The sequence below is a fragment of the Pseudopodoces humilis genome, chromosome 13 (assembly GCF_049639895.1).
Source record: "Pseudopodoces humilis isolate 2021_Gansu_Grassland_sample_001 chromosome 13, ASM4963989v1, whole genome shotgun sequence".
Lineage (NCBI taxonomy): Eukaryota > Metazoa > Chordata > Aves > Passeriformes > Paridae > Pseudopodoces > Pseudopodoces humilis.
The window spans coordinates 10176796-10198112 of NC_142212.1; the positions used below are offsets into that span (position 1 = coordinate 10176796).

Genomic DNA, 21317 nt, shown 5'->3' on the forward strand with positions numbered 1-21317 from the left:
ACATTTAGCGACTGAGCAGTTGTGAGCTGAAACTCTTTCTGTGCAAGTTCAGGAGAATTTAATGCAAACCTCTTAAGCCCTGCAGCAAGACACTCAAGACTCTGTTTGGCAGCGCCTTGGCTGAGACCTGATACGCCTCCCTGTGTTGTTAAAAGGGAAGCAGCCTGCATAATTTTCTTTTAAAGAATAAGTAACATAAGTAGAAGCACTGAAATCCAAAATGGATTTTCCAGTGCTAGCAGCCAATTTTGATACTTGTATGTCAGTAACTTAAAAGATCCTTCACAGCAATTAATGAAAGAAGAGAACAAAACATGACCAAACTCAAAATAACTCTGTGCTGGAAACACCTTGTTTTTGTGGTTACATGGAATAGCCAAAGCTCATGGTTGGTTGGTAGCGACCTTTTCCCCCTCTTTCCTTTCACAAAGGTGAACCTTGGAATGAAGGACGTGTTATAGCCTTGATGCATTTTGCTGAGAATAAAATCGACTCTTAAATATTTCTGGGGTTCTTTGAACTGAATATTCTGTTTGTTGTTGGAAATTGTTATTAATTATAGAAGATGACTTTGTGACAAGATAAGATCTGAGACGCCTTTAATTTTTAGAGCTGAGCATTCTATTCTTTGTTTCAGAATGCAGAGATCTACAAGCTGACATCCGAGCAGTATCAGGAGGCAGCCGCCAAGGCAGAGGAGCAGATAAAGTGAGGAGCCATTTTTTTTCTTTTCAGCACTTCCAGTTGCATTTCATAACATTTTGTGTGTAGTTTCTGGATGTTCTTGTAAACAGAGTGTGAAGTTACCTCCTGTCAGGTACTGAGGGGGCTGAGGAGGTGTAAGCTGGCATCCTCTCTGTGCCAAACTTAACGGAGTTTAGTATTAAGTTGGTAGATCTTTCAAGGAAGGGTGAGGGAGAAGAGAGGGACTTTAAAAATTAATATTAAATAGGTACTAGGGTTTTCAAAGTAGCAATGGAACATGTGTAATCTGTTCCAACTTTGACCCACTGTATTTAACCTATGCACTGTAGGATTTGGCTGCTGCAGAGGGGTAGGAAGAATGGCACCACTTCAAAAGTTTTAATTGCCCAGGGGAAAAAAAAAAGGTAAACAGTCTAAATCTTATCCCTGTTAATTTCAAATTAGAGTTGTAATTTTCATGAATGCTTTCGTAGAATAGGTGCAATGATTTTTCTGGTCTTCTTTGTTGGCCTTAGCACAATAAGTGGACCCTTTAATGTTGCCTTTTTACCATGAGTATATAGAGTGTTTAAATTATATTTGTATTTGCCAGTAGTGTTATATAACTAATTGTTCCACATGCACTAACAGCTGCCCAAGAAAAAATATTTTCTATAATTCTTAAATATTAATGAGGCTAAAGCAATTACGTTGTCAAGAGCAGCACTCAGATCTCAGTTGGGTAAACAGTTGGCCAACATGCAATAAACTGAAGTAGCAGCATATGTAGTCCGGTTGGGTCCAATCCAGACTCTACAATACTTAATTGCATAAATAGATAATATAGTAGTGATGAATATATTAGTGGGGTGTGCAGTATATTGTGCTGTCTTTATTTAAAATTATGTTTGACTGCCAAAGCATCACATAACCTGTTGTAATTTCACATTTTTGTTTGGACAGTCAAGCAATAAGTTGCTAAAGAAGCCAAAACAAGGCAGCTAACACATTGCTTGCATTTCCATCCTGTTTTCCACAGCAGAATTATAAAATCTCTTTTAAAATAAAATATAAAAATTCATAGGATATAATGTTCTTATAGTCTTTGATCAATTGGATAATTTCTTGGATTTGCTTCTGCAAACGTGTCATCAATTGTTGTGAACTTGTGTAGTGGTGATTCATCCTTGTGACTTGGTAAAGGAAGCGACTGGGACCTGGTATTATGTTCTTCACTTACTATTACAGACTGTAACTACCTTATTTTTTATAGGTAGTCTGAAGGTTGGTTCCTGATGTTTCCATTTCCTTTGGTCTGTTCTGTTTCTTGTGGAAACGAAGACTGGTAATGTGGGAAACTCAGGAATGCAACCATGTTTTGCAAAGGTTAGTGGCAGAGACCAACACAAATGCTAATGAATTCTTTCTTTCAAGATTCAGAAAGTGCACTTGTAGTCTCTTAAGGGTTTCTTTCCCTTTTCTTTGAGCCTTTATCATCTAACAGTCCCTGGCTTCTGGTCTCATTGTACAGTGCTCTGCTATTTGATGGCAATAGGAACTTGAGCCATTATAAAGGAACAGTTTCCTTGGGCTGTCTTCTTTGCAGCAAAAAGAGCCACCTGCCCTAATGTGAATTTTTTGTGAAAAAATAATGTGCCTGGGGGCATCTTGAAAAGGGACAAGATGAGTGGCATGAGTGAAACTGAGGGTGACGTTGAATATCATGCATTCTAGTTCTTTACAGCAGAAATTGCCAGCACCAGCCAGGATTGCACTGAGCTGAGCATTGGAGTTCATGATCTGGGACTGATAATGCCTTTTGATAATTGTATATGCAGGAAGAATCATTGCTTTCCCCCATCAGCCTGCAGTGTGTCACTTCCATCAGCCTGCAGTGACTCTTTTCAGATTGGTGCTTTGTGTACAACACACTGTACAAACACTCTTAATGTTGTGCCTCACACCTGGGTTGTGATATGGCTGGGATGGGGTCAGGGGGAGGTTCCTTCCTACACTGGCATCCATGCTCAATTGGTAGGACTTCAAGTCTGTGTGTTGTGAGGTTCTCTTGTGAGGCATCTTACATTCAAGTCTTTCTCCAGCCTCTTTATGGTAATAACCTACAAGATCTTTTGGCTTCAGTGGAAAGAATAGTTTGTGCATCCTGTTTTTCACTTTTGTCATAGACATACAAGCACAGTAGGTTCTAAGATAGGTTAGACTGATTTATGCAGATCTGCCTCTTTGGTTCACAGGAATAAACTGACACTCCTGCAAAATTATGTGAAACAGAATATTAGCCAAACTATGAATGAAGTACAGGCTTGCCTGTTTCCTATGCCAGGCTATGATGCCTCCTTAAGGAAAAGAAACCAGGAGTGGCATTTTCTTCACCTGCAAAGAGTCCGTATCCTTCACCATAGTGTCTCTTCCCGAGCTTCTGTTACCCCTGTCACACTGTGAAGACATGCTCCTGGCACTTGAGCCTTGTGAGACCAATCTGCCCTGTGTTTGTTCTCCTCTGCCACTGTGTATCAGCAGAGCTGATGGAGGAAAAGGGAAATAGGGCTGAGGCTCTTTCCACAGTGAGTACCCTGTTTCAGAGTCCATGTAGAAGCAAAGAGAAGAAGTTTCTGAAACAAAACCCCAGTGTTTTCTTGGCATTTAATGACTTTTTAAATTCTTTTATCAACATTTACAGCTCTGCACAAGTGGTCAAGTGTTCTACAGACTGTTTCAACTCCTTAGTGGTTGTCAAGCATTGCAGGATTTAGGAATATTGTACACCTTTCCACCAGTGATCCTTCACAGCATGCCTGTGAGGTAGGCAAGTAAACCTTCCTATCTCCCTTTGTATAAAAACAGAAGTGAAGTACTTACTGCTGAGCCTCATATTAACTCACTGACACAGTCATTAGCTCTTGGTTTGCACTTCAAGGCTTGATGCCTGCATGGCCTGACTTGTGCAATGGACTTTGTTCCTCGTCTCTTCACCTGAAGCCAGCCTGCTCTCGTCTCCACATACCTCCTATCAGTGTGTCTCCTTCTCCTTTGTTCTGGGCTCTGTCCAATCTGTTTTATTTCCTCCCAGGAAAAAGATCCTAGCAACAAGATACCACTGAGCACAGCTTTCAGCACCTTAAGCAACTTGCCCTTGTTGCTTGTATGCTGTGGTGAATTGGACAGTTGCCATGGACATATTGTCTCAACTATGTTGTTATAATTGGTGCATTATTATTTTTCTCTTTTGTTAACCAAGAGAATTAAAGTCAGGGGACCTAGAACTTCCCCTGTCTTCTTTCCCTGTTTAGCAAACTGCGCACATCAGTAACCACCCACAAAGGAAGCAGCATGTAAATAAAAAGCCAGTGCTCCCTGCCCTTCCCTTCGTTCCACATCCTTTTCTCAGTGCTCATAGAGCCATGACTCAGACTGGGTTTAGAGAAGACAACTTGCTAATCCCCTCCCTGCTACAGAGAATAAAATGGCATTTCATTCCAAGCTCTATTAATGCACTCGCTCCAGGGATAAAGCAGCACTCCCAAAAGGCAGTGGCCAAATTTTCTTTCTGTTGCGTTGTCTTTGTCTTCTTTTGAGTGTTACATTTAGATTAGCTTCTGAGGATTAAATGTTATTACAGTCCCTGAATCTGTTAAGGGGAAGGAAAAAACCATCAGTAAAGAGGTTATGGCTTAGTGCAGCACTCTAGATTTATCCTCAAAATGTTGATTTGGTTTTTTTTGGGGTTTTTTTTGTGATTTATTTTCTTTTGTGAAGGTTGTCTTATCACTTTTTTAAAATTTTTTTTTTTTTTTTGTAGTTGTTACTTTTGAATGCAAGAATTGGCCTGGGTGGGGGTGTCACTCTAAAAGGTAAAGCTGCAGGAGTCAGGTGAGGGGATTAGGAAGCTGTTAAAAAATAAAATTGTTCTGAAGCTGAGTTTCCCTCTGAGATCTCCCTATAGTTTTCAGAACTGTTTCTGAAGCTGCTTACTAATGACTGTTGCTTTGCATGTTGTGCTGAGAGGACTGCATATGCTTTATGCTGTTATCAAGGAGTGCATAAAGAATGTCAGTTTCTTATCCTGGTGGAGATCAGCTGTGAATCCAAGGCAGCTTTCCAATGGAGAAACTGCCAAAGAGATTTACCCCATATAGGACTTAAAATGTAAGAGTTTCATTTAATGGTCCTAAGAGCTTTAAACTTAATGAACATGAGTATTTAAGGTTAATTATGTTAGAAAAACCAGCAAGTAGTAAGCATCCTCCTGGCTGAACGTGGAATAGGGAACCACACTAACTTAGTGAGGGTAGGGGAAGAAAGTTCATAGATGAATTGTCTGCTGACAACAGGGCTTGCTTTCAGTACTCATGGAAATGAAGGTTTTATGGAATTGCACAAGACTTTATGAGGGTGATGGCCCCTCAGAATGGCAAGATCAACTGGAACCTAGAGAACCTACCTTTTTTGTTTCTTTATGTGGATATGGAAAGTTTATAAAATAGTTATGTGATGATACTTGAGTTTGTTAATCTTGAAGTTCTACCATGAGGCCTTGGGTATTTCAACAGAGACCTGTGCCCAGGAGACAAGGTCTGAAGCAGTTATTATATGGACAGTTGTGAAGCCAAAAGAGAAGGGTAAAGACATCATAGTTTTCAAACAAAATTGCTCTGAGATTTCTTCTATCATTAGATTAGATTAGATAAATGATTAATTTAGTGTTGAAATTAAGGGCCTCTCCAACAGGGATTTAAGAGTTTTCAGGAATAAGAGATTGATTATTGCTAGAAGCTCACCCATAGCCTTACCTCAATATAGTGCTTTTGTGCCCTGCAATGATGATAGCTTCACGAAAATTATTTGGCTTCATCACTGTTCTTCCCTTGGTGCTTGCTTTGTGCTAGTTGTTCTTTCTTCTGTCTGCACTGAGTCTGTTTCATAATCTTTAAATAAAGAGATGGGTTGTTAGTCAAAGCTTTTTGGTTTCTCACTTTTATAAAGTTGCTCTTAGTAAGAAATTAAAATATTCTCTAAGAGATTATAATGCATGAGTTTCCTCAAAGTTATTTCAAAAGAGGGTAAAAATATATGGGAGAATTTTGACTGTGTCATTTTACATGGTGTGCATTTTACTGAAAGAAAAAGTTTCTGATAATTTTTGGTTCTGCTTCACAAAGTTTTTCACTCATTACCTTAACATGTAAACATTTTCCTTATGAATTCTGGAAGGCCTATTGTTAATCGACTACTTGTACCAATGCATTGACTTCCTAGCAACATATATCCCCCTACTGCTTTAGGAATATGGTATGTGGAAATAGAAGTTGAATATGTGCAGTGGATTTGCATAAATTTTCCAATTGGGCCAGATTATTCTTTTTTTGAACTAAATTTTAAATCTTGAAAATTTATTAGATTGTGTACTTTATCCAAGCTGTTGAATCTTCTTTCTGAAGTTCAGTTCTTGGGGATTACTAAGATGCTGCTTCTAAATTAGATTTTTGTTTTGCCCAGTTAATAAAATGAGTACCATTCAATCTAATGTTCACAGTATTGTGTTTCCTCTCATGCGTGATGAGAGATGAGTCCAATGAACTGAGATTGCACTGAAAAACTGGTGTCTCTTCAAAATTGCAGGAGCATTTCTACACCGCTATGTTGGTAGAACTTGGACATTTATAAAATAAGATCTGAATAGCAAGGACTCGAATAGCAAAGGAAAATGTGCCAAAATCTCCATGTAGTCTGTTAGGGATGTTTCTGTTGCTATCGATTTTTACACAAAAAGCACTTGTTTTCTGTAGTAATGTTGCCTTTATAAAGCTCTTAGATCAGGGTTTGTTGGCAGGCCAAATCCAGATTGTTTTCAAAAGCATGGGTATTTGTGCAGCTGTTAAAACAAACCTTAGTCATACTTTGTGCATCCGAGGACATGAAATATTTCAGTTCACAGCTCTTTATTGCAGAGAATACAGTGAAAATAAAAGCAGATCTCTGCCTTCACATTGGGAATTGCATATTCCAATGTGTACCATAGTGAAAGCAGGGTTTCTCCAGGTTTCATAGTATCTTACTGTGTTTTTACAAATAATGGCAGATCCACACCAAAATCCAGAACTTTTTGTGCCTTTGGCCTTCACTTCCCCTTGGCTTGAGTTGGGAAAGGTGTCATGAATATTAATTAATGACCCAGCTTAGCCTATTCCTGCTGTGGTTTTCTGCCTCTGTCTTCAGTGTGTGTGTGTGGTGTAGTGTGCTGGTGGTAATAGTGTGGGGCTGATCTGTAAAGGACTGAGGTTAAAGTTGTCTGGGGAAGCTTTCCAAAAAGAGTGGTGAATTAAAGATGTCAGAAGCAATAATGCCTGAGAAACCACTTGTTACCAGCGAATTAATGACTTGTTTGCTAATTAGCAGCCTGAGGCAAAGTTGAGGTAACACTCTAACAATCTGGTCATTAATTCAGTTGCAACTGATTTCAAGGGCAATGTTGCTATTTTGAACAGTAATTGTATTCCTGATTCTGGATTATACACGCTGTGTCCTTACTGTTGAGTCAGTCTCCTCCTGAAGTCTTGGAGGGATGGTAGAAGACACCAAAGGCAAGTGCCAGCAGGGGAAATTCAATGAAATAATTTGTTGTGTAGGTCAGAGCTTCTATATTTTTATGTTCTGAGGAAATGAGGACTGTGGCAGGACTGCTGTGGACACCTTGCATCATGGTGATTCATCTGCATGGAGGAAGTTGGTGGAAGTGGTTTCATGCTGAGCTGATGAGAGATTGAAGTCCTTTTCTCCCTAATAGAAGAGAAAAGCCATCTCTGCCATCAAATTTGGCTTCAGTATCTTCAGTTTATTATTCATTTATTTGTGTGATTTTGATCGTTCATGAGGTCACTCTGATAAAATGGGTTTCTAGGCTAAGGGATACTCAGCTTATTGTGAGAGAACCATGATAGATTTGATTCTTTCTATACTTGTATTTTTCTTGTTAGTCCTGGCAGTGTCTCTTGCTTGCATATCTGGGACATATACATACTGTACCAACTACAATTCAAGCTAATTTGACTCAAAAAACTGGTATTTGGAAGGCAGAAGCACTTGTTCAGGAATGTATATTCTTTCCTTGGAGAGAGCTGGTCAGTGTTGTGCTGTCTGCAAGGGCTGCCAGCAGCGCACTGGAGCAGTGTCAGGAGGCACAGGCTCACTTCTCCTGAGAACTTCATGTACTGTTCTCCAGACTTAGAACCATGTTACCTGAATTGTTTTCTATAAAGGTTTTTTCTGTTTTCTGAGGACTTCTTGAGTTTACAATATTCACTAAAAAACAAAACCAAACAAAACAAAAAACCCCAACCTTCCCTAAAAATGGACTTTTAAGACTTTTTGTATGTGCTTGCTTTGAAACACCATTATTGATGTTCTCTGAGAAATGAGTAGCTGCTTAACGGGGACCTTTGCTGAGTCAGTGTTCGGAATTGCACAGCTTGGTAAAAGGGGGCACTGTGGTTTTGAAGATTAGAGAATGTGGGCAGAAGCAAGGGGACTTTGAACAAGGTGAATGTTTAGCTTCAGATCCCACCTGAACTTTAACACCAGCTACTTCAATCTCCTCTCTAAATTTGTTTTGGCACCTTTGGCAGGATATGCCACTCTGTCAGTGCAGAATGTACTAATGGACTCATATTTTTGTCATCCCTTTGTGTGGCATGAAGTAAACTTCACTAACTAAAAATGGGAACCTAGTTCAACACTCAGTGGCATTTTGGAAAAGTAGCTGCTGTTCAAATGGGTAGTCAGGGTTTTCTTTTAAAAAAAAGAACATTTCATTTGCAGTGTGACCTTATTGTAAGATCATCTCACATAGGAGAAATTTACTGAACCTGCTGTCCCTCATGTCTTGTGGTTATATGAAATATCAGCATATCACATCTTCAGTTACTTTCTTTAGAAAACTTTCTGGGAAGGTATTTAGTAGACCAACAGTTCCCCAACTAATTCCCAGACATTATAGCACTGTCACAACCCATATATTCTTGGGGCTTGTGCTGTGTATCTTCTGCAGACTGCACGCCTTCCCTTCCTGACCTGAGATCTTAACCAGTTTTTAGATGATGTTTTTTATCTGAAGAAAGAAAATCCCTATTCGGGTCACTTGTTGGGCTGTGTGTTGTTTTCAGATTCAGTTATTGCTTGCTATATTGCTTTTCTGCCTTGTGGGAGCTGAGCCAGCTTCCTTTCTGATTCAGAGAACTCCTTCCAGCAACAAGATTCTGACTCATTCCTGCTTGGCTTCCAGAGACTGTTTTGCTGCTAACTTTAGGCTCTTCATCTTTGCTAGTCAACTTTTAGTAGCTTGGCATCTTTGGGAAAAAATGGTGCATGGCTTTTTGGGCAGGAGATCCAGTTCTGTTAACTTCTGTGTCTCTTGGCAAATGAAGGAAGAGGCAGTAGTTTTCTTTTCATCTTCCAAACTGGCAGTTTCTCATAGCTCAGTATTCTACCATGATAATCAGTAAAGAATTTACATCCAAATGTACATTGGAATTATCCACTTGTGGGGAAAAGTCTCTCATTATTCTAAACCACTTGCCATCTGCCATGCCAAATGCTAATAGGGGTGATTAGTTATTGCATTTGCAGGTTCAGTAGGATAAGGATAATTTTATTTTATATAGTTTAGTACAGTGATTTGCTTAATGCTACCCTTCTGCTCCCCCAGAGACCCGCAGCCCACCACCACAACCCCAGTGCTTGCAGCTAATGGGGAAGTCTAAGGAAGCCAGTTAGATTTGGTTGAAATTGCATTTGGCAAAACACAATGAAGTATAAGTCAAAGCCTTTCAGGATGACCCATTGATCAAATGGGAAATGATCACTTGTTTGGGAGGATAAACCATGTAGGAGGACAGGGGAGTTTGTGATACACTGGAGTAAGTCAGATGGAGAGCTGGAACCAGCATTGCATGGGTCACACAATCTCTTTGCATCAATTTCATGACTGAAACGAAGAAGTTGTTGATTTCCAAATTTAGAGGTTGTTACAGAAAACTGCTAGATTTTAGTCACTTTTGACATCAATCTGTATGTTTGAGAGTTTGGGTTTTTGGGGGTTTTTTTGTTTGGTGAATGAAATGTGGTTGAGGCAGGCTGTTTCTACTGAATGCAGTACAGTGACACAACAAGTGGCTGACACTTGAGAATTGGACTTTTGTGGTAACTTTTGTTCTCAGTGATAGAATCTAATTATTTGCACAGAAGATTTCAGAACAGCTTCTGCATATCTGTGATCAGAAGGAAAGGAGGTATCTGTCCTGGGAAGAACAAGGGTGCAGTGAGTGCATGAACTCCACTGGGGAATTGGGTGGCAGCTTCAAACAAGCTGTCAAAACAGGGACTGAGATTGGGAAGTACTTGAGTGACAAATTTTGTAGGATCACAGAGTCACCCAGAAACTCACAATACTTTAAAATATTCATTCATTAGGCACTTCATGAACAATGTATAGAAAAATAGAGTTGGTGACCTGTTATTGCAATGCAGCTGTCAAGGGGGAGAAAGAGAGAGGGGAAATACTGCAGTTGTGCAGGAGTGTGCTGCTGACAGTGTGACAAGGCATGTGACAAGGGTTTAGACAGGAATATAGCAGCTTCAGCTGAAATTTGGATGTAGCACCCCTGTTCTTCTGAAAATTGTCATGAGATTTCACCTTTTCTTCCAGTCTATACCCTTTTGCTCCGAACAGTAGGTTACTTCTGCAAGCTTTCTATTCCACCTGGATCAGTGGCAAAGCCTGAGGAGCAGTGTTTTGAATACTTGAGGCTGATCAGAAATACTTCCTTCCTGATCACATTAGTTTAGCCTCATGAGACATGCAGTTTGTTTACACTGTGCTAGGTTATGTAGCATAAACATTACTGGTTTTTTAGTAGACATTTGGATAATCTATTAAGCTTCTTCCATCTCTTATTTCCCTGGCCATGTAGCTGCAACACAGCTCTTACCTCTTCCATTCAAACCATGTTACCAAGCTGACATACAGGATCAGGGAATCCCATAGCTTGTAGTGAGGACACAGTGTTTGCTTTGTGATAGTGCAGCATCCTGCAGCCTATGCTGAAAGTTAGCTTGTCTGGCTGTTTGTTCTGTGCTGATGAGTTTGTTATATGTGAATGAAATGCTTCAATTGTGTTTAATTTTCTGCTGTAAATGTCAAGTATGCAATAATGAGAAAGAAACCTTTCTATGTGCCATGTATTGCATCTGTCTGGAGTAATTTTTCTGACATGTTAGAGAAGCCGTCAGAGCCAACTGCTACCCAAGGGAGAATGCAGTTTTACAGGTCAGTTAACCACCTATTGGGTTCTCTATATGTATAGTGCAGCCTGGCAACACACCACATTTATGTGACCAAAGCATCACTGAGCTTAGTCTGAAACGTGTGTAATGGACCCTGGATATATAAACACACGAAGCAGCTATATGATGTGTCTGATTCCTTCCCAACATGCAGAAACTGCTGCTGTGTGCCCTGGGATTTACTGGCAGTGCTGCCCATGCATCTCATTGCTGGTGTCTGGGGCTGTCTGTGCTGTGGTGACTAATGTGGTTTGCTCAAGTTTGTTCAAACACTGGTCTTAGTCAAATAATGCAACAGAAAGCAGCTAATTCAGTCATTGAACTTTGTAGCCCACAAGAAATTCCAGGGTGCTGGCCCATTTCGGTTGCTGCTTGCAGCTGGAGCTGCTATTTTTAAGTTGGCTTTTATGAGGGACCCTGTGTGTCTTTGTATATCAGTTTCTGAGCAGAGATATTGAAGTGTATGAGTTTAGACACTATCAGCCTCTGTCTTGAATTTTTTGTTCAGCTTGAATGGTTTCCCAGAGTAAAATGTAAAAAGAAGATCTTGCTCTTAACTCCATCTGGAATTGCTGTTCTTCCCAGAAAAGCCAAGTGAGGGTGTGTTACTCACTGTGGAATTACTGATTTTGCACTAGGCTAAAGAGCTGCCAATTCCTAAAGCACTTAAGTTGTATCTCTGCTTGGGTAGTCTGATCTTCAGCTGGTGGAAGGACCAGCAGATACATAGACCTCTTCCAGCTTTCCCTTGCTTTCCAATACCGAGACTATAATTCTTTCAAAAAGGGAACCTGTGAGCAGCACCTAAGTAGTAGCCATAGTGCTGTGTTTGAAACCTTCTGTCTCTGGGTCTGTGTGCTGATGATACGGCCTTAATTGCTTTTTGCAGTGAGTTTGGGTGTTTGTCTTTGGAAACTGTGTTGCTTCTTCATTAATTGATGGACATTTAGACTGGCACTTTTCCTACTAGCACAGTGCTTATGATAGAAATTCTCAAAGAACCTTGCTTTAACCTCCCAGACACTTTGTACTTCTTCATGGCTTTATATCCATGTAGGAATGAATTTGCCAAGACAAATGAATGCAGTTATTGACTGAAGCAGCTGTTACCTGCCGCTATTGAACAGTTAGGAGAGGGTTAAGAAGAAAACCTCCTCTGTGCCACTAGATTGGCCCTGACTAAGATGAATGTCTAATTCACTCCCAGCGTCCTTACTGCTGCCTGTAATAAAAAGCTTGCTTCACATATTCACCCCACTGCAGACGTTTCTCTTAAATTAAATATCAAGAGGACATATAATAGCACGATTCCACGCCAAGCCAATATTATCAGATTGATGTCAGCAGTGATAATAGAAGAAGGATAAGTTGATGAGATTTCATTTATTAAATAAAGTAAAGGGAATATGTAGTGATAGAAAGGATTTGGTAACTCTCGGTGTCAAAATGCAGCAAGATCGTGCTCATTCTGTCTTACCTCAAGGGATAGCAGAGAGAAGGATGCCCTTTGTTTCATTTTAAGAAAACCTCTCCCTTCTTTTCTGGGCAAAGTCCTGATTTAAAGCTCTCCATGGGAGGTGGAGAGGAAGTTCTGAAATCATGGATTTCATGTGTATGTAGCCTGCCTGCCCATTGCACAGTGGCAAGGCAAAGGTTTCTTTCCTCTCTGTGATAGGGGACGCACTGCTAATGAATTTTATTTCTAAATCCATCTTTTCCTTTTTCCGACCTGTCATCCCTTTTCCTTTCCTTCTCCTTTAACAGATGAGAGTGTGTGTTATTGATTTAATCTTTCATATTCTGTAAGTCCTGCATGTATTTATTTCCAAGGTATTGTCAGAGCTTGTCTTCCATACTTCTGTCTGCAGATATTGTGCAGATATCACTTTCCAGCCCAGGCTTTCTCTCCTGCCTTTCTTTTAGCTGCTGTAAATGAGCCTCTTACACCTGTTTTGATAATAGTTGTAGCAGTTGCAGTGTATTTTATTTTAGACAGAGGCCAACTGTCTACCTCATTTGGTGGTCACATATGCTTTAAACTTTGTCCCACTTTAGGAGAAGGGTCAAAGCATAGGAGTCTTCTGCTTCAACAGTTCTAGTTGTATATACAAACCTCATCCCTTTTCCACCGTTTTCCTTCTCTCTCATATGAGAAATAATGGTAAAAACCCTCAGTGACACATCAGGAGCAGTGCGGTTGGGTGTCCAGAAGATGAATTTTTCTAAAGATTAGTTAGTGCCAACAGCCTTGATCTAGGCTGAGGGTGAAGGGAGATAGCTGATGAAAGTCCGCCTCCTTTGGAGCTCAACCCACAATGTCATTGTATTCTACAGATGTGTTTGTAGTTGGAGGCTGTGGGTTTAATTCCTTTTTGTCTCAGATGTGTATGAGGAAAGCCTGTAAGGTGCAGCTGTTGTATGTGTATAGGGCTGCAGTTCCCGGCTGTGGAAATGTTACAGCTGAGACTTAATGTGAGCAGGAGAGTGGCATCCCTTGATTCAGACTGGGCAGGCATTATGATTACTGTGCAGGGAAGAAAGCATCTCAAGCAACTGTTCACCAGAGCACTTCAGGTACCTCTTTCCAGTCCAGATGGGTACCAGAACCAATCTGTTGGGTGTGGATAACTTGTGTGCTCCCAGATTCTGCAGTAACTTGTATTGATAATTACCTAAACCAGCTTTGTAATTTGTTGATTAGCGTCTCTAAATCTATTTTGAGATGCTGGTGCAATTGATGCATAACCACAGCTTGAGGTTTTATTTTGAAGAAATAAAGGAGAATAATCTTGTTATGATTTTGGGTATACGTTACCAAATAAATCCTCCCTGTGTTGTGGGAAGTGGTGTGTAGGGAATGCTGGTTTAAGTACTTGCTGGGAAATGCATACTGGTTTGTGCTGATTGGTCCCCTGCCTCTGGTAGGCTTTAGGTAACAATACTCTTTTTTGTGGCTTCTTGCTCACCACTGTGTGGCTTTTAAATAGCCCTGTGGGCTGAGCACCAAGGGGTCTGTTAAGGAAGAGGACTGCAGACTTTGCAGCACTGTGTGAGCCCACAGGTGGGTCCTAACTTCATATTTATTCTAGGCAGTGAAGACTGATGCCATAGGAAAGACACAAAAAACACAATTCCTGTAGCTCTCCCTGCTGACAGTGACAACCTCTAAATATTTCTGAGATGTTTGTACCATGTTGTTCAGTTTAGATGAATACAAACTGGTTTGTGGTATGCTGTACCTTTTAGCTCTTCCAGGTTTCTATATGAAAATTGCAAAATGCCCTTCAGTTTAACATCACTGAGTTTAAAAGAACTAATTTTAAAAGTCTTAACTTTTTCAATGAATTGAGGGATTTGGTGGTATTTCCTGACCTGGTATTGTTTGTTATCATTTCCACAGTCTCACTGATTTGATTAGAGTGATATTAAAGTTAGTGACAAAGCAAAATGCCAACATTATGAGTTTCTGAAGCTCTCTCTGGGTTCTTTTCTATCCCAAAATTTGAAGATTTTTTTTTTTAGAATATGGATTTTCAAGGCTTTAAAGGTGATTTTCTATATAACATAGAAATTAGAAATGAACACCAGCCCTTAGGGACTGTACATGGAATAAGTTTCTTCTAAAAGCTGTAAGATTAGTGAAGAGATAGAAAAAGAAGTCTATATAGTATCTTTGTTTCTGATCCAAATCTCAGTGTTGTAGAATGTGGCTGTCATACTGATAAGTCCCTACTCTGTCCATGTATGTTGTCAGTAAGACTGAGGACTGAAGAAGTATCAATTAGAGTATATCTCAACCAAATTATTGTGAGAGTGCATCCAGGTTGCTGATAAGGAAAAGACAAAATTTTTCTTCTTTTGGTCCTTCCACTTCTTTCCTGAGCACCTTACACAGATGTGCATGATTTGGAAACTCATATCTGAGCTCTCCAAAAGCTTTCAGAAGATCTTGGTTTAAGATTTCCTGTTTCTTAGAAATCTGTTCCACCTGAGAGACTGTGACATGCCTAGGGACAGGTAATATTTTCCCTCTCTCTGCCTTGCTGTGAAGCCCTTTTGCTGAATGAGTGCCTGTTGTTACTGTGGAAATGAATACATCATAGCATGGCATTAATATCTGCCTGTAGCATCAAGTGCTTTGGAAAGGAAGAGGTGTGTTTGATATTTGGGCACAGATTTCTAAGCATATTGGGGCAGGAAATGCAAGGAATTAAATGGATTTGTGGTTTAGGAGATGACATCTGAGGATTACTACACCTAAGCATATGGTCTCTTTTTCTGTGGTAAAATGTACCATGGCCATGGTGCTGCAAATGCCTGCAATTTGTGTCTGCCTGTCTGTGCAGCTGATGTCACTGTTGTTACTGTGTTTGTGCCATTGTTACTGGGATTGTTTTACAACGACCTTCCCCTTTATTGGTACTGTTGCTGATGATGTGCCATATGTACACATGCACATTAGAGTAAAAGAACATCATCCTTAATTGTTCTTGGGTAACTGTCAATGCCATTTGCAGGGTATGAGTACTAATTTCTGCAGAAATACAAAGAAACAGATATCTGGTCTTGCTATTATTCTGATTTTTTTTCTAGTCACTTGGAGAATTGCAGTGCTTCCAACCATGCTGGATTTCTTGTAGTGTTTAAATAGATGAGAATTCAATAGATCGAGGTGGCTTATTCAACAAGTCTGTTCAGTTCCTTGTCAGACTGTTACAGATCTAGTGCAGGCTCAGCCAGGATTCTTGAGGTCTGCCAGAGATTTCCAGTGTGAGTTGAGAAAATCATTGAAATTCTTGGACTTGGGGATTTTTTTCCCTCCTGCCTGCAGAGGAGAGATGATGTTTTATGTAAGGTTGAAACAGCCTTCTACACTAGCTAAGAAAGATCATGTTCCTTCTTTCTGATAAGCACCCTGGATTTTTCAGCTGAAAGACACTGTTGTTCATTTGACCCGCTTTCTCCCACCAACTTCTCTATTCAGACTACATGACTCCAGCATAAAATTAGTATGTGTGTTGCTGGCAAAGTGGTAGTAAGTGGTTGAAAACTCCTCTTGATGCATCGTTCTGTGCTTGTTTTCCCTGCAGGAGGAGGAACGCTGATCCTGTCTGTTCAAACTTGCAGTCTGAAATTCTGAAGTGCTACCGAGAAAACAAACATGAAGTACTCAAATGCTCGGAGCTGGCGAAGGAATATCAGCGCTGTGTTAGTGCAGCTCAGAAGGTAACAAAAGCTTCTCTGTTGTACTGGCTGGCCTTGCTGTCTTGTTTTGCATTTTTTGAGAGCTGTGGTATCTGTTAGTCAAATTGCAATCTTCATAGGAGACAAATCTTCCTTGGGATCCATTTCCCCACATTCATTCCACATTTCCCAGTCACACTGTGGTATGTCCCAGCTTCATTCCTGTCAGTGGGTCCTGTTGTACTGAGCTGACACCAAAACAGTAGAACCAATGCTCCCAGGTTTCAAAGTCAATCAATGATTTTACCTACTTTTACCTTCTTGGATGTTGTATACTGCAAACAGTAAGTAAATCCATTTTGGCACAGTCTGCAACATTTTCACCAGGCTCTACACACCTCCTTTTGTGGGACCTTGCAGCTGGAGGTCTTGCTTCTGTTCATTGCTGCATGGGGAAATGTTCTGTATTGGGCAAAGCTGCTGTCTGTTAAGAAAATTCCACACTCCTAAAAACTCTTCATCTTGTGTGGGAGGCCAGAAGCCTTATGGCTCTTCCTTCTGAGATGCAGAGTCCCAGTAGGTTCTGTTGATGCCTTAGGACAGTGGCTGCTCAGTACCTTGGAAGAATTTCTGGCTATTGAAACAAGTGAAGGGGAAAAGAAAATGAAGTATTAGGACATCACAACTAGGGTATGGTCCTGGGACATGTGAGAATTCAGTGGGTCAGGTGTCCCTCAAAGGCAGACTTTTCTGTTTTGTTTTTTGGGTTTTTTTGACAGTAGAAATTTCTCCAAAAGGTGCTGAGAATATAATAAAGTGTATGTAGGGAAAAGGATGGTAATAGAAAATTGAGACTTCTCTCATGGGATTACTAAGGCAAAGGGTGGGGGAGAGGTGGATATTTCATGGAAGCAATCTTTCTCTCCATTAGCATTGTGAGGGGAAGCGGTATGCCTGATTTAAGTATAACATGAAACAAGCTGCCAGCCAGCTCCCTGAAGAAGCCCGACAGAAGGAGATGGGAAAATTGTCAGGATATATTAGACCAAATGTTGTTGCTAGTCCTAGTGGAATTTTTTTCCTTCCTGTTTACAAAGAAGGTCTTTGTATGTCTGCAAATCAGCAAGGTTAAAGCTGCCAAGGAAAGGGCTTTTCTCTGATATCTCCAAAGTCCCCAGCTCCCAAAACATGTGGTTTCTTTTTCTTCCTCAGCTTTAAAGTAAAGTGGTGCCTGTGCTGCTGCTGCACAATCCGTGCCCCTGGTTGCTGTGTGCAGAGCATTGGTGCATCTATTGCCAGCCTCTGTTATCCTTCTTGCTTCCTCTAAATCAGGCTTGTAGCCTTTTCAGTGGAGTATATCTTTAGCAAATGCATTTACCAATACATCTTTATTGCATGCAGTGCGGGCGGAATGTGATTACCAAAGAAGACAGATTGCATTAAACTTCAGCGTATTTGCAAGCTGCGGCTCCAACCCGCCTGAGAAAGGGGCTGGGATGCTGCCAGCCCCGAGCCCCAGCCCAACATTATTAAAGAGTAGATCGGAAGCTAAATGACTGGTAACAGCAGAGGGCAGTGAAAGATCCTAATAACTTGGATCTTTTTTGGATTTGGTGGAGGTTTTGGTAGGTTTTCTTTATAAACCAAAAACTGGGGGTTGTCTGGTTGTCTTTGTTCCCACAGTCTTCAATGAACTTCAGATTTTTTTTTTCCCCACTATTATTTGAAACTACCTGGAAGCAAAGTGCATTGGACATTAATTTGTTGTGGATGATGACAGTGTGGCAGAAAATCTTGCTATGTTTTAAGAAAGGGCTTGAGAGACTAAGGAATAGGTAACCAACACCTTACAGCTAGGATAGGCACTAGAGGGTTCTGCAAGTACAAATTCAAATACAACTTCTGTAAGGCAATATGTGTTCTGTCATTTCCTTTTGTCCCAGGACAGCTGAAGCCCTGACGATTTGCCTCACTGCTCTTACTGACTCTTGTGACTCCTGAGATATCTGTAGCAATCACAAGCTGTTGTTTTATCATGTAGGATTAAAACTCCCTCCTCCCTTCCCCTTTTTAAGCTGTTATTTTTCTTTAAGTTTAAATTAGCATCTTATACCAAATGGCTTTGTCTCACGCATTCCTCGTTCAGGAAATTCAGGTTGGAGGAATGTGGGAAAGAAAGGCCAGAATATCTTAATTTCTTGGGTATTTTTTACCTTTTTTTTTTTAAGCACAATTTGTTTCCAGTGCAGGAGGAAATGTAATCAATGCTGGATGTGTGACTTCAGCTCACTTGCATAGTGGTGATTTGTTCTGCTTTTTACTACAGATTTTATAAAGCTTGCTGAATATTCTTTAATGAAGCATCTGGTTCTCTGCAAGTTCCTTTTGATGGCTGGTAAAAATGTCTCCAGGGCATGGTATACATTAGACTCAGAGAAAGCAAGTTCTAGATTTCTAGAAAATTACAGCTTACAGTGGATGAGAATAATTCTTGGTCTCTTCCCCCTTACTGTGTTTGTTTGAGACTGTTCCTTTGGACACCCATTTTCCTTTGCCTGTTGTGCACATTTCTGAGCCAGGAGGTGAGATACACCCTCAGTTATTTCTGCCCCATTAACAAATTTATCAGTGAGTTTTAAAATGTATTTTCTAATGGTTTCCTGTACAGCCCCTCTTCCTGGAACAGGTTACTTTATTGTAGTGCAGGGTAGAGATACAGCTATTGTTACCTGTTTTGTTTATTTTCTGGCTATTGGGTTATCTCTTGTAGTCAACAGAGAGAAATAGGCATATGTAGAGTAAGATGCATCTGATTCTAAAAAGTCATCTGAAGCAGGCCAGCTGACTTGCCAGCCAGAGATCAGTATTTCCCTGTGCCTCTTGTGAGGCATATCCAGAGCGTAGACTACGAAGTTGGTGCCTGTTCTGGGATTGCTCATGGTTATGGGAGCAGGATCCTGCTCTGGCTGTCTGCCTTTGTAGCCAGTATGCTTTCAACTTGCCCTGCCTAACCTGCTCATGAGCTTTTCCATTTATACCACCCTGAATGTTGAGTTCTGGTCGTGTCACCATTCATTCAGTGCAGCAGCATTAGCCCCTTTAGGCACTGGGTTCCTTGCTGCATCCCATGCTTTGCTTATGTGGAAGTTCTCTGACTTTAGAGGGTGTTTAATTTAGGAGTGTTTTATCTTTTCTGGTGGTCTGTTTCCATGGCTCTGCAGAACTTGAGCTACAGCATAAAAATCGCTGGCTTTAAATCTAATAAAAGCTGGGATAATGGGACAGCTGTAGGAGGGGCAGTTCCCATTGTGTCTTTCAAAATTGCCTGTAGTTTATTGACCGCAAGTTTCACCAAGAACTACTGCTGCCGTTAGATAATGAGAATTGAAAATTGCTGCTGCTGTTTCCCCAAGGTTTTATCTTGTGCCAGTGAGAAGGGGGTGTGGAAGGAAAGAGTGGGCAGTGGAAATCTGCATATTTTCTTAGTTTTGGTCTAGTTGGAAGGGGAAACCAAATGATTTTGTTTTTAAAAGTCTGAGTCCTATTAGTGAATTACTTCCCTCCCCCGTGCAAATATGCACTCACATGCAAACTTTTCAGAGTGTTTCTCTGAAACAGCAGACCCATTCTGCTGCCCTTGCATTCTGTTCACACCAATAGGCAAATCTGAATTGAAGGCAAATTTTAGTTACTCTGTTACATAATTGGTGGTTATACCAGGGAATCTCCGACCAGCTGCCACTTGGAAAATGAGGCCTCAGGTGATCATGAGCTGAGATTTCAAACAGAGCATGCTTTCTGCAATTGTGTGCAGAGAAATGTCTGTTAGTAAAGAGCATGTATCCCTTCTTTTCAGGGGTTTCCTTACTGTCTCCAGGTGCCTTTCACTGAAGGACCAGGTTGAAATTGTCGTGCACTAGCTCATGGCCAAACCAAGCTGTCAGGAGCCATGTACTCAGACGTGTATTCCCTTGTCAGTAGGAGCTGTATACATTGAGCTAGGAGCCATTCATAATCCTGCACTCTTCCTCCCTGCTCTGTGTCCAGCTTCTCACAAATCTGCTATTCATAACAGACAAAGGTAAACCTACTTCTGTCAAGGCTTTAGGGCTTGTCTATGTAAGGAAATTACGATGCAATAAACTGGAGAGTTTCTCTGTATATGAATGTTTGGGGTTTGTAATGAAAGTGCAGGGGAAATCCACACACATTTGCTGTGGGTCACTCTGCTGTGTGCAAACAAGCCCTTGCTAACTACTGATTGACTGAATTCCAGTGAAGGCAGACTTTTAACATAACCTTGAGTCGTCTGAATTCTGCTTTGCCCTTGACTGTAATAAAAAGGAATGTGGTCAATTTATTGCGTTTACATTTCCAAGTAATCTCTGTGAAAACCCAGGTCTCTTTTGGCACACAAAGCAAAGCATTACAACTCTGCTGGAAGTTTGTCTCTAATCTGTGGGCAGGGACTTGGATTGCTGAGAGGATGCTGCAGGTATTTCTGCAGTGTCCCATCCTGATGGAGCAGTTTTGCTCAAGCACTCTTGATCCTGCTGAAGCCTGGCCTGCTGAGAGCTTTCATTTCTGCAACTTGGATCTCTCTCTGCTTAAGAGAAACAGACTTGGATGCCATCAGGTATTTGATCATTCTGGATCATCAGGCTTTGGTAAAGCATTGTTTCCATTCTGGTGGGTTTCACAGTACTTTATAGATAGGTTGTGTACTTATCAGGATAGAGAGGAGCAGTCAGTGTGTGTTTTCCTGGAGAAAGGAAGTTTGGACCAGGTATAGCAAGGTCTGTATCTGTACTCAAGAAATGCCAGTATTTCTCCTCCCCCTGGGATTCTGCAAAGGTAAATCTTGGCTGTTGAAGCCTCATTGAGGAGATCTATCACATAGAAATGCTTGAAATGCAATATATCTGACTTGAAAGGCTTTAGGGTTGTTTGAGCTTTCTGGAATTCAGGTTTGTAGTTTCAGATAAATCTGTGTGTTTCCTGTCTGGAGGATGCTATGCCCAGCCATCCTCAGCCAAGTATATGGCTGTCCTGCCTACCTTTTGTCAGTCAGTCCTTGCTCAAGGCAAATA

At 40.8% G+C, this 21317-nt stretch overlaps 1 protein-coding gene across 7 annotated transcripts in view; it reads left to right on the forward strand.

Moving 5' to 3' along the window:
• Positions 1-21317, forward strand: part of CHCHD6 (coiled-coil-helix-coiled-coil-helix domain containing 6) — a 110363-nt gene that overhangs the window by 57555 nt on the left and 31491 nt on the right. For 5 of the 7 annotated variants that reach the window (XM_088061854.1, XM_088061857.1, XM_088061852.1 and 2 more), the window contains 3 exons: positions 638-708; positions 1035-1109; positions 16134-16269. In XM_088061854.1, the coding sequence (XP_087917980.1) occupies positions 638-708; positions 1035-1109; positions 16134-16269 (282 nt within the window). Of the gene's footprint in view, positions 1-637; positions 709-1034; positions 1110-1957; positions 2026-16133; positions 16270-21317 lie in introns of those variants that run through there. The other 2 variants (XM_005522068.2, XM_088061858.1) reach the window with 2 other exon arrangements.